This window comes from Chelonoidis abingdonii, chromosome 3, assembly GCF_003597395.2.
Source record: "Chelonoidis abingdonii isolate Lonesome George chromosome 3, CheloAbing_2.0, whole genome shotgun sequence".
Lineage (NCBI taxonomy): Eukaryota > Metazoa > Chordata > Testudines > Testudinidae > Chelonoidis > Chelonoidis abingdonii.
Window position 1 is genome coordinate 25,007,238 of NC_133771.1, and position 12,127 is coordinate 25,019,364.

At 37.8% G+C, this 12,127-nt stretch overlaps 2 protein-coding genes across 7 annotated transcripts in view; one reads left to right on the forward strand and one right to left on the reverse strand.

Moving 5' to 3' along the window:
• Window positions 1–249, reverse strand: part of GEN1 (GEN1 Holliday junction 5' flap endonuclease) — a 42,595-nt gene extending 42,346 nt beyond the window's left edge. Inside the window, exon 1 of one of the 2 annotated variants that reach the window (XM_075063660.1) lies at window positions 167–249. The gene's annotated coding sequence lies outside the window, so the exon portion shown is untranslated. Of the gene's footprint in view, window positions 1–144 lie in introns of both variants that reach the window. The other variant, XM_075063659.1, reaches the window with a different exon arrangement.
• Window positions 250–377: 128 nt separating this feature from the next.
• Window positions 378–12,127, forward strand: part of SMC6 (structural maintenance of chromosomes 6) — a 93,075-nt gene continuing 81,325 nt past the window's right edge. The window contains exons 1-5 of one of the 5 annotated variants that reach the window (XM_032773955.2): window positions 378–484; window positions 3,304–3,452; window positions 5,276–5,393; window positions 9,804–9,909; window positions 10,890–11,026. In XM_032773955.2, the coding sequence (XP_032629846.1) occupies window positions 3,309–3,452; window positions 5,276–5,393; window positions 9,804–9,909; window positions 10,890–11,026 (505 nt within the window). In that variant the 5' untranslated portion in view covers window positions 378–484; window positions 3,304–3,308. Of the gene's footprint in view, window positions 485–796; window positions 972–3,303; window positions 3,453–5,275; window positions 5,394–9,803; window positions 9,910–10,889; window positions 11,027–12,127 lie in introns of those variants that run through there. The other 4 variants (XM_075063664.1, XM_075063663.1, XM_075063662.1 and 1 more) reach the window with 4 other exon arrangements.

The window sequence follows — 12,127 nt, forward strand, 5'->3', positions numbered from 1 at the left end:
GGGGGGGGGGGAAGAGGAGGAACAGCCCAGGACGAGTGGAGATTGGGAACCGAACTTGGGGGCCGGTCACAGGAGGGAACAGCCCAGGCGGGGTAGAGGTTGGGAACCGAACATGGCGGGGGGGGGTTTACAGGCGGGAACAACCCAAGCGAGATGGGATCCGAACCAGTACACAGGGAGTCCCGCCACGGCGTCCTACTGTATCACTCAGTCCCGGCCTCAGCGTCGGATTCGTATTTGGCGCGGGAGCCTCCCGGAAGCGGCTACGCCTCCGCAAGATGGCGGGGCGCGCAAGCGCTCGGGCAGCGCGTGTCCACGCCGGGGCGGGGTCCCGGGGCGCGTGCTTTCCGTTTCCGCCGGTGCCTGCCGCCGTGTGCTTGCGGCCGGGAGTCGAACGCTGGCGCTCGGAGCAGGTTTAAAATCTCAACGGCTCATAACGATAGTGGCTGTTCCTTCTCCGCAGTCCCTCCCACCTCCCCGCGAGGTAAGAGGTGCGGCTGGGGAGTCTCGTCTTCTCGCCGCGTGCGCGGGCCGGGCGGGCGCCCAGGTACAGTAGTTAGCACCGGCAAATCGTCCTGCCCTCATGGAAGGGGGAGGGGGTCGCCCGAGTCCACTCCTTCCCCCCCCGCCCCCCCCCCCGGGCAGCGCGTTAGGATGATGGCCAGGCTGCAAAGTCCCATGTCCCCGGCGGTGGCCGTGGGAAACCTATGGTCACAGTAACGTGGCTTTTCCCAGTGCATCAGACACTGTTGCATTCGCTTGTATCCCAGGTGCCAGTAAACTAGATTCTGGTTTTCATGAGCTCTGGGGGCCAAGGACCCCATTGCACTCGGCGCTGGCCAAACACAGAAAAAGGCAGCCCCTGCCCCGAATAGCTGACTCGGCAAAACAGGCAGACTCCGTGCTTCCAAGGCCAGACGTGACCACTGTGATCGTAACACATGACTGCCTGCAACTAATGCGCATTTCGAGTAGAGCTTATCTTTAACAAAACATCCAATCTTGAGTTCAGAGCTGTCAGTGATAGAGACAGCAAAGAGTCCTATGGCACCCTATAGACTAACAGCCGTATTGGAGCATGAGCTTCTGTGGGTGAATACCCACTTCATCAGATGCATGTGCCGTGACCTTTGTACATTGTTCCAATGGTTAATTACTGTCACTATTAAACATTTATGCTCTATTTCCAGCTTAAATTTATCTGGCTTCAATCCAATGGGTGGAAATCGTGCTCTATTTTTCTGTGCTAGACTGAAGAGCCCATTGTTGAAAAATTCCAGTGTAAATAGCAAAGAGTCCTGTGGCACCTTATAGGCTAACAAACATATTGGAGCGTGAGCTTCCGGGGGTGAATACCCACTTCATCGGATGCATGTAGTGGAAATTTCCAGAGGCCTCTGGTAGGTGCCCCTAAGCCTCCTCTGCAGCTGTCTAGCAGCTTCCCATTTTGTCATGGATTTTTTTAGTATTTTCCATGAATTTTTCTTTATTGCCCATGATCTGTGACGTTTACTAAAAATATCCATGATAAAATCTTGGCCTTAATTATCATTTATGCATTGTATACCACAACCCCAGTTTAACTATAAATTCCTTTATTAAATGCAAAGGCCAAATAATATTTATACAGTTGCTCTAAACATTACTAAAAAGTCAATATAATAAGTAATTTACTACCAAATAGTAATATAGAACATTTAATCAAGATATTTACACTAGGAGTTTTTGGACCATATTGGTCAGATTCATCTTGATCAGGCAGGTATTAGGAATGAACCCTTACTTTTTAATACCCTTTAACAAACAAATGATGTTATTGCCAATTATCTACTTCATCTAAAAACAATATGAGACAATTTATCTTTATTTCCAGTCTTCCCAAGGCCTTTTCTCCCTATCTCTTTGCTCCTTCTTGCTGATCAACAGTTTTTGCCTTGCATCTGGGTTCTCCTGGACCCTAATTTTTGAAATAACAGTGGCATGTGTTTTTCTTTACAACACATATTTCTCTAATCAAACTTAAGTTAACTCTAATTCTCTAATATTATATTCTACACAACATCTAAAACCTGTATCAGGTTCATTTCAGAAATCTGTGAAAGGGGGACTTTGTCTCAGCAATGACAAAGAAAGCCCAGCTTAGATAGCAGGTGAGGTGATTTTACCGTTGTCTGCCTTTTTCTGTTGTCTTATCTCTCTCCAGTCAAACAGGAAGTAGGATGGAACAGATGTAACCCTGGTGTAAGGGCTCCTTGATACTATTTTTTTGTCTTTAGGCTGTGTGTAACTATGGCTTTCAGCATAGCCTCTGCGTTGTCTGTGTCTTTAATGGTCAGATGGACAGAGCCACTTGTACGCACTTGGGATTTCTCTTTCCTGAGCCTCATGTGCTGAGTAACTTCACTTGCACTGTTAACTTTGGATATGTTAAATTCTTTAAGACTGGTAATTTTGTATTTTTTTTTTTAATCTAAAACTACTCATTGTCTGCCAGATAGTACTTTATCTTGTAGTGGTAAGTACTGAGTGTTCTTACCCCTGTTGACTTCAGTGTTCAGGGCTTCTAAGCACCTTGCACAAGGTGTTTAGCAACTTGTAGAATTGTGTCTTCGCTGTATATACGTGAAAGGTATTTTTCAAGTAAATCCTGTGGCATACAAAGTTGAGATCTTGAGTAGAAGAACTTAACCGGTTAGAAACCTTTTAACATTGGAGAATTATTTTGAAACTGTTGACATTTCTGGAGCCTGCAAGGACTTCTGCACAGGCTAAGTTTTAGTTACTGGGCAGACCCACTGAAGTTAGGGGGAATGCTTAGATATGTACAATTAAATATGTGCAAGAGCATTTGCATGATTGAAGCTTTATTGTTCCTTCTTGATGCAGAAGTGTGCTTCCCTCCCATGCTTTGTGTAGTGCTAACCATACTTTGTACTGGAATTTATTTATTTCTAGAGTACCAATGTGTACTTTGTTAGTGTCATAACCAAACCTCTTAAGTTGAATAGGAGCTATCCATTTATAGTCCAATTTTCATCTTTACCATAATTGTACCAGCACTGATGCCTCTCTGTTGGGTTTGCTCAACTTTAGGTTTTCAAAAAAAATTTTTTTTTTTCTGATATAATTTTCACTTTGTTTTACTGGGACTTGTTAATATTGCTTCAAAAGTGGGCTGATTCTATCTGTTTGCTCTTTGTGATCATTCATATTTTTACGTTGTCGATATAGACCTGTGTGTTACAATCTGTGATATTTTTCATTCAGCTAACTGGAACGTAAAATTTACTGTACTTTTTTCAGTACTTATGGGTAAGAGAAAAGAGGAAAGCTTTTCAAACCCTGGACTCCGCAAAAGGCCAAGACAAGAATACACAGATGAATCTAATGATGAGCTTGATGAAGAAGAACATTCAGAGTTGCAGTCTGACAGTACTTCCAGTTCGCAGTCGGTAAGATGTGTGTCTTGTTAGAAATGACAGTTTTTAAAAAGAGGAAATAAGCAAACTGGGTAAATATAGTGCTGTTTGAGGCAGGTTAATTGTAAAGCAATGTGTCTTGCATGTAGGCTGCAGAAGGAACAATAGGAAAATAAAGCTACCAGTGATATTTCTATCATATCTTCTTCAATTGTCCTCTACTACATTGAGGAAACATCTTTCTTCTGGAATAATTTTTTAGGGTGCTGTCAACCATAATGATCTGTTCTTTGGATTCAGATGCAGGTATTACACAATTTCTTGAAGCATTCTGTTTTGATCCTTTTGTAAATTCCACAGCCTGTTGCAGTCCCCAGTTGTTCTTTGGAATAGATAGTAAAGAGTACTATTTTTAAATGTAACTTTAATAATTTGTGCAATACATACTCATGGCAACTAAGCATTGTTTAAAATTAAAATCATAATTTGCACTGGCAACCACAGTCAGTTGCATTATATAAAATGACTACTTCTGAGGGCAAAAAACAGGCAACCAAGTTAAGGAAATAAAATGTTTGATTAGTCATCCAAAAATTAACCAAATAAGTTGTGATTTTATGTTGCACAAAAATAGGGGTTTATGGGAAGTATTTAAAAGATAAGTGAGTGACCCGGAAGGAGCAGTTGGAGCCACTGTAGCTTGTTAAAGATATCCCAAATACTTTGTGACACCGTCAGAATAGAATCGTATTTTTGAAATTATATTTTTTGCGTAAGTGCTAATTTAAAATAAAATGAGGGTGAATGCCATCCTTACTGCTCTCTAGAGTAGCCGAGTTATAATGAGATAAATATTTTAAGAAAAAATGCTTTAAGAAGAAATGTTCTTCAAATGCAGCATTGTCTGATATAAGAACTCAGTTATAGGTGGCCTTTATATATGCTTAAAACCGTTACTTCTAACAAAATATATATCAACATTTTGCCATTGGATTATCCTGTCTGCTTATAAATTCAGCTCCTTCTTCCAACTTTGAAAGTTGTTTAAAAAGAGTAAAGATTTATTCTAAAAAAAAATATCTATATGCTGTATGAAGAATATTATACCACATGGAAGTTAAATAATAAAAGCATGCTGTGTAAGATGTTCATGTCTTGATAACTTAAAGGGGAAAAACTAAGGCTATGTATGTACTGATTACCTGTTGTGTACCCACAGGCCAGAGTGAAAAGCTGACTGCATCCACACTGCTGTGTGTAGCTACACATGTCCCCAGAAGTGGGGAGCTGCTGGAGCCTTTCCCCAGTGTCTCCCTGCTGTCAGAGCCTTTCCCTGCTATGGGAAAGACTCTTTAATAGCAGGACGCTACACTGCTAAATATGGCAGCGTACATAGGGAGGCACTGTGTGGGCAAGTAGAGAGTCCTGTAGGATACATATTCAGGTACATACCCACAGGGTTCAGGAAGTGTCTTTATTCATCGACACAGTGACACATCATCTACACTGCTATTTATACCCATGCTGGAGAAAGGAGTATGCAGTGTAGATGTACCCTAAAACTATTTTTGATAAGTGAAGCATTTTGATAGCTATTTGCATTTAATACTACATTATAACTGAATTACACCACCAGCTATACATTTTCATATTGTTGTGTAATTTGTATACATCATGTAAAGCCTTTCCATCTGTTTGTTGTCCTGTTTTGGCTACAAAAGTATCTGTGACTTTTGTTACCATTGCCATTTTATCATCATGCTCTCATTTTAATTTCTCATTCTACGTGACTCACTTTCATTTTTTTCATTAATTTTGTGTGTTTGATTTATGTCATTTTCATGATATTTCTGTAGACATCGGGGGAAGTGGGGATAATTGAAAGCATCCAATTGAAGAACTTCATGTGCCATTCAATGTTGGGGCCCTTTCAGTTTGGATCCAATGTAAACTTTGTGGTTGGAAACAATGGAAGTAAGTATTAATTTTCTCATTTCTCTCTCAGGAGCATTTTTGGGGGACTTATCCAAAAACTAAACCAAATATGTTCCTAAATATTTAGACCCAAGGTCCATTAAAAAGTCTTTTTAATTACAGAAAAGGAAAATAATTATTTATACAGACATCTGCTTTTTCATTAAAGTTTATCTCAGAGCTAAACAAGATAGAGAGAGGTTTCTGTATGTCGTTATTTTAATTTAGTTATACAGAACAACATTCAGTGACCTCTTATGTGGTGTTATCAAAACAACTTAAACTTAATTTTGATCAACATTCTTTGTTGTATATGTATTTCTTAACTTTCAGCTCAATTTCACTAGAATGTAGTGTCACGTACTAATTTAAAATGTTAGTCTTCTATTTGTTTTTCTTGATGTCATGTTGTTTGTTTAAAAAAACAAGGGAAAGATTTGAGCATTAAGAAAGGATATAGGCACCTTCCTGTTTGTATTTGTTCAGTAATACTTCTCATCATTTTCAATTCAATAAATGTTGTCAAAGCGCAAGAAAAAGACAGAATCCTCCTGTATCTGTCAGAGATTACTTCATTCTGCAAAAGATCAGGCCTCATAACGTGTTTGGAGTTTTGTCATCCATTCTGAATCTGCTGCAAGGTTCTGTGTACTGTGATTATCTCTGCAGTATACAATCATTAATAACTAGGGCTGTCAAATGATTTAAAAAATGAATAGTGATTGCCTGATTAAAAAAACCATGATTAATTGCAGTTTTAAGTGCACTATTAATAGAATACCATTTATTTAAATATTTGTGGATTTTTTTTTACATATTCAAATATACTAATTTCAGTTACAACACAATAGCAAGTGCACAGTGCTCACTTGTAATTTTCTATTACAAATATTTGCACTGTAAAAAGGATAAAATAAATAGTATTTTTCGATTCACCTCACAGAAATCTGTAGTGCCATGTCTGTATCATGAAAGTGCAGTTTACAAATCTAGATTTTTTTGTTACTGCACTCAGAAACAAAACCATGTAAAACTTTCGAGCCTACAAGTCTATTCAGTCCTACTGCATGTTCAGCCAATCTCTAAGGCAAACAAGCTGGTTTGCAATTATGAGAGAGAATGCTGCCTGCCTCTTATTTACAAAGTTACTTGACAGTGAGAACAGGGATTAGCATGGCACTGTTCTAGCCAGTGTTGCAAGATATTCATATGCTAGGTATGCTAAACATTTGTTTGTCCCTTCGACTACCATTCCAGAGGACATACTTCCATTTCTTTTAACTTAGCACTGGGTTTGGCAGAATGATTTTTTTAAAACAATATATAATTTTAATGGATAATATTATTTTTAAGGATTTTTAATTCTTATCTATTTAAAATTTTCACTGTTGCACAAAACTGAGTTTTAATTATTTTTTCAGTTTTTATTGACTTAAATTTGAGTTGAAGGATACTGTGGGATAAGACAATGGAGAAGAGATCAGACAGATGTTAAGTTAAAAAAGTTAAAACTTTATAACTATGAAAATACAAATTGTCAACATCGTATATCAAAATATAGTAACTCTGTAACCTTAGATCAAATTCTAAGTTCTCAAGCAGCATTTTTCTTGCTTTGCCCATCTGTAAATTTTGATTATTATCGATGGAAGTACGTTTTCATCTATTTGGGTGCATATAGTGAAATTGACATTTATCAACATTTACCTATAAAAATCTAATTCTTCCAAGCGTACTTAGCGCATAATTACCACTCAAAATGTTCTCAGCTGATTAATTACATCCTAGAAACCTCAAGGAGCTGACTGAGAAGATAGCTAAGCCATTAATGTTTATCTTTGAAAAGTCATGGAAGACTGGAAAGATTACAGAGGACTAGAAAAGAGCAAATATAGTGCACATCTATAAAAAGGGAAATAAGGACAATACAGGATGCGGGGGGAAGCAGTAGATGTGGTATATCTTGATTTTAGTAAGGCTTTTGATACTGTCTCGCATGACCTTCTCTTAAACAAAGAAAATGCAGCCTAAATGAAGGTGGGTGCATAACTAGTTGGAAAATTGTTTCCAGAGAGTAATCATTAGTGGTTCACAGTCAAGCTGGAAGGGCATAACGATTGGGGTCCTGTAGGGATCAGTTCTGGTTCTGTTCAATATCTTCATCAATGATTTAGATCAAGGGTAGGCAACCTATGGCATGGGTGCCAAAGGTGGCACGTGAGCTGATTTTCCGTGGCACTCACACTGTCTGGGTCCTGGCCATCAACTTGGGGAGCTCTGCATTTTAATTTAATTTTAAATGAAACTTCTTAGACATTTTAAAAACCTTTATTTACTTTACATACAACAATAGTTTAGTTCTATATTATAGACTTATAGAAAGAGACCTTCTAAAAATGTTAAAATGTATTACTGGCACGTGAAACCTTAAATCGGAGTGAATAAATGAATATTCGGCACACCACTTCTGAAAGGTTACCGACCCCTGATTTGGATAATGTCATAGAGAGTACACTTATAAAGTTTACAGATGATACCAAGCTGGGAGGAGTTGCAAGTGCTTTGGAGGATAGGATTATAATTGAAAATGATCTGGACAAACTGGAGAAATGATCTGAAGTAAATAGGATGAAATTCAATAAGGACAAATGCAAAGTACTCCACTTAGGAAGGAACAGTCATTTGCAACCTGCAAGATGGGGAATGATGGCCTAGGAAGAAATACTTGGGTGTCATAGTGGACACAGGCTAAATACGAGTCAACAGTGTAACACTCTTGCAAAAAAAGTGAACATAATTTTGGGATACAATAGCAGGAGTGTTGTAAGCAAGGCATGAGAAGTAATTATTCTGCTCTCCTCCATGTTGATTAGGCCTCAGCTGGAGTACTGTGTCCAGTTCTGGGTGCCACATTTCAGGAAACGTGGACAAATCGGAGAAGAGCACATAAATGATTAAAAGTCTGGAAAACATGACATGTGAGGGAAGATTAAAAGACTGTTTAGTTTGGAGAAGAGAAGACTCGGAAGGACAGAACAGTTTTCAAGCACATAAAAGGTTGTTACAAGGTGGAGGGAGAAAAATTATTCTCCTTAACCTCTGAGGGCAGAACAAGAAGCAATGGTCTTAAATTGCAGCCATGGTGGTTTAGGTTAGAATTAGGAAAAAACTTCCTAACTGTCAGGGTAATTAAGCACTGGTCTAAATTGCCTAGGGAAGTTGTGGAATCTCCATAATTGGAGATTTTTAAAATCAGATTAGATAAACGCTGGTCAGAGATGGTCTAGAATGATAATCCTTAGTCCTGCCATGAGTGCAGGGGACTGGATTAGATGACCTCACAAGGTCCCTTCCAACTGATAGACTCACTACTTTCAGAACAGATCCAAAATATATAAAAGTTGAGAGAACTTTATCTGGTGCATGATTTGTCTTAATTCTTGTTCTCTGAAAATTATTTTGTGATTAGAGGTAAAAAGTCAATATGAACTGAACTCTTGCATGTTCAAGCTCTGGAAAATAATTTGTTAAACGCATTGTTACCTTTTGGGGCTAAAATGCCTGATTTTTTTCTTTTGTTTGGGTTTTTTCAAATCAGGTTTTTAGTAAGATTATCTGTCCTTCATTCACAATTTAAAAGATGGGTGTTAGGTAAAATGAATAAATTTAAATTTTTCTTGTGCATTTCACCTGCTTGGACAATCAACAAATAGAAAAATAACTAGTTGCCTCGGCTTGCATTTCTAGTCACTTTTGCTGTCTGTGTGTTCTGTCCTAGTGTACTGCAATGTTAGGATTGCAGACACTGCAGAAACTTCTTATTTTCATACTTAAAATAGTGATCTTTGAATTCTTTTTGTTCTATAAAACATTTTAGTATGGCTTTGGAAAAACAAAATGTACAAACACTACTACTTTTCAAATTTGGATATGAACTACTTGACATGTCGGGAGACAAAATTAGGGATATTCTTTTCACCTCAGTGTGAATACATTGAACTTGAGAAAGCTTTTTGTGGAATAAAAACTGGAAAAGTAATATATCTCGTCCTGATATAACATGAATTTGAATATAATGCGGTAAAACATTGCTCCAAGGGGGCGGGGCTGCACACTCCGGCAGATCAAAGCAAGTTCGATATAATGCAGTTTCACCTATAACATGGTAAGATTTTTTGGCTCCCAAGGGCAGCGTTATATCAGGGTAGAGGTGTATTTTGCCAACATTGAAATGGTTGGTGTGTGCTTCTATCATATCTTTTACCATAGATATTCTTAAAGTCTATTTTCAGTTTTATTAGTTTGACTTAGATGTGTGCAGGTTGGACTAAAATTACATACGCTATAATTGAGTTGTATAAATAGAAGACAGTACTGTTTTTTAAAAAGATTGCTTGTTTGCTTTTTCAGGTGGGAAGAGTGCTGTATTAACTGCTCTTATTGTTGGTCTTGGGGGAAAAGCTACCACAACTAACAGAGGATCCTCTTTGAAAGTATTTGTGAAAGATGGAGAGACGTAAGCGAAACTGTGTGTTGATGTGTTTGAGGTGGGCTGTTAGTTTGATGTTAAAGTTAGTTTGGTCCATTGAGATACAAAGTCCTTAGTTTTCCTTTTTGCTTTATTGTGCCTTTTATAGAGTGTCAGGATGAGAAACAGTTTTAAAAATATATAAATGTGTGGTTTTAAAATAATCAAAATTAGTAGGTTGGACTTCAGTGTGATATCTGAAACTACTAAATTTTTTAAATTAATTTGTAATTTAGTCACCGTCTTTAACTGCTATATAAGTAGAAATTTCATTTCCTCTCAGTAGTCAATTCTAAGATAAGGTAAATATTTTAAAGAATGCCTATAAGTACTGAATTTTCTTTAAACTCTTTCCTTTACTTTAAGCAGCCTATCTATCTCCTTCTGCAGTGGCAACTTTATTTTCATCTGGAATGGGTTGTCCGATATCCAGAGCTGATGGTTAATGTTCCTCTCAGCCCTCAAAGTAGAAATTCAGTTATCTATTATTTGATTTATTACTATATCACTGAGTTGGGGAGACACAAAAGAAGGCCTTTTGCTCTCATATCAGAGCATCTAAAATTGTTGCAGCACTGCCAGTCTGCATCCTACCCTTTCTGATAGATTTAAACTTTCTGTTAACATACTACTTAAAGCCTTTTTTAACGTTATGTTTTACATGGAGCTATAGTTGAGTGCTTATAAAAGTAAAGGTCTAGTATGATGGTTAGATCCAGACATAGAGCTCAGACAGCTTTGGCCATGCATCTCAGTTCGGCCTACAGAACTTTCTGCTTTGGAACTCGAACTCTCCTGTGCAAACATAGTACCACGGTCGTTCTGTGTTGACCTACAGTTAGTATGAAACAGATCCAACTAACTTTCGGTTGTTGCCTAAAAAGGAATTGAAAATCTATTGGTGGAAAGTCTATTTCTTTATCCTGAATGATTCAAACTCAGATATTTTAAGTTACTGTTTGTTTTAGTTCTGCAGATGTTTCGATAACATTAAGAAACAGAGGTAAAGATGCCTTTAAACCAGAAGTATATGGCAGTTCTATTATTGTGACTCAACACATTAGCATGGATGGAAGTCGTAGTTATAAGCTGAAAAGCAAAACAGGTTTGGCAATACTTTGTTCTATTTTTGATTTTTAAAGCATTAGAAAAAATATTTTCATTACTGTCTTTTGTATGTTCGTGAAGGATTAGGTATTTCCTGTGAGCAAATTAAACTTCAATAGGTAATGACAGAGTTAGCTAGTTTTTGGATACTAGTTCGGAGAGAGAGAGAGAGAGGCTTGAACCATAAAATAAATAAAAAATATAACTTCCATTATTTTAAATAGTAAAGCTTAATATCTTTCTAGTAGCATATTTTCATTTCTGTATTCTGACTTTAACTGTACTGTGAAATTATTAGCCATATTCTTACATTAATTAAGAAATACTAAGTAGGACGTGTCACATTCTGACTAGTGCCTTGCAACCTTGGGTGCCTCACAATATTTTGCTACTGTCTTTCCCAACCTGAGCCCCCTCACAAACAGCCAGTCAGCATACAGGTCACATCTTGAGTGTGTGTATGCTGCAGCTTGCCAGCAGTACTCCAGTCACACTCTGGCTTCTACCAGCCTTGATTGCCACTTGCAAGGTAACCCCAACACACTCCCAGGCCTGAATTTTCCCAAAAAACGTGTTCTGCATTGTCTAGTCCTCTCCTGGATAATTCAGATATTAGATGTTCGTTGCCCTCATAAAGGTTTAATATTCAACAGTATTCTTTTTAATTGGAGTTACCTAAACAGTTCATTTTAAACACAGCAGTGGATTAGTTTTGATTAAAGAATTAAACGAGTTTATTTAAGTACACGGAGAGATTTTAAGACAGTACAAGTATAAGATGTTAGTCAGAAGTGATTCCAAGGGAAATAAATATAAAACACTTTCTAGTAACTAAAACTTAAAAAACTAGATTTGGTCCCATATAAAATCCTTACCACCTGTTCTCAGCAACATTATTGACCAAATTCTCAGATCTGAACCGCTCCTAAAGGCTGGGTCCTGTGTCATCTTAGGTGAAAGAGTAAGTGAGAAAGATAGGGAAAGGAAAAAAGAGCGAATCCATTGTGGGGGATGGGAGAGGGTGTTTGCCCCTCACTTTTATAGTTCAGTCACCCTATGAAATTCATTTTCGTTAGCATTACCCCTTGATAAAGTTCCT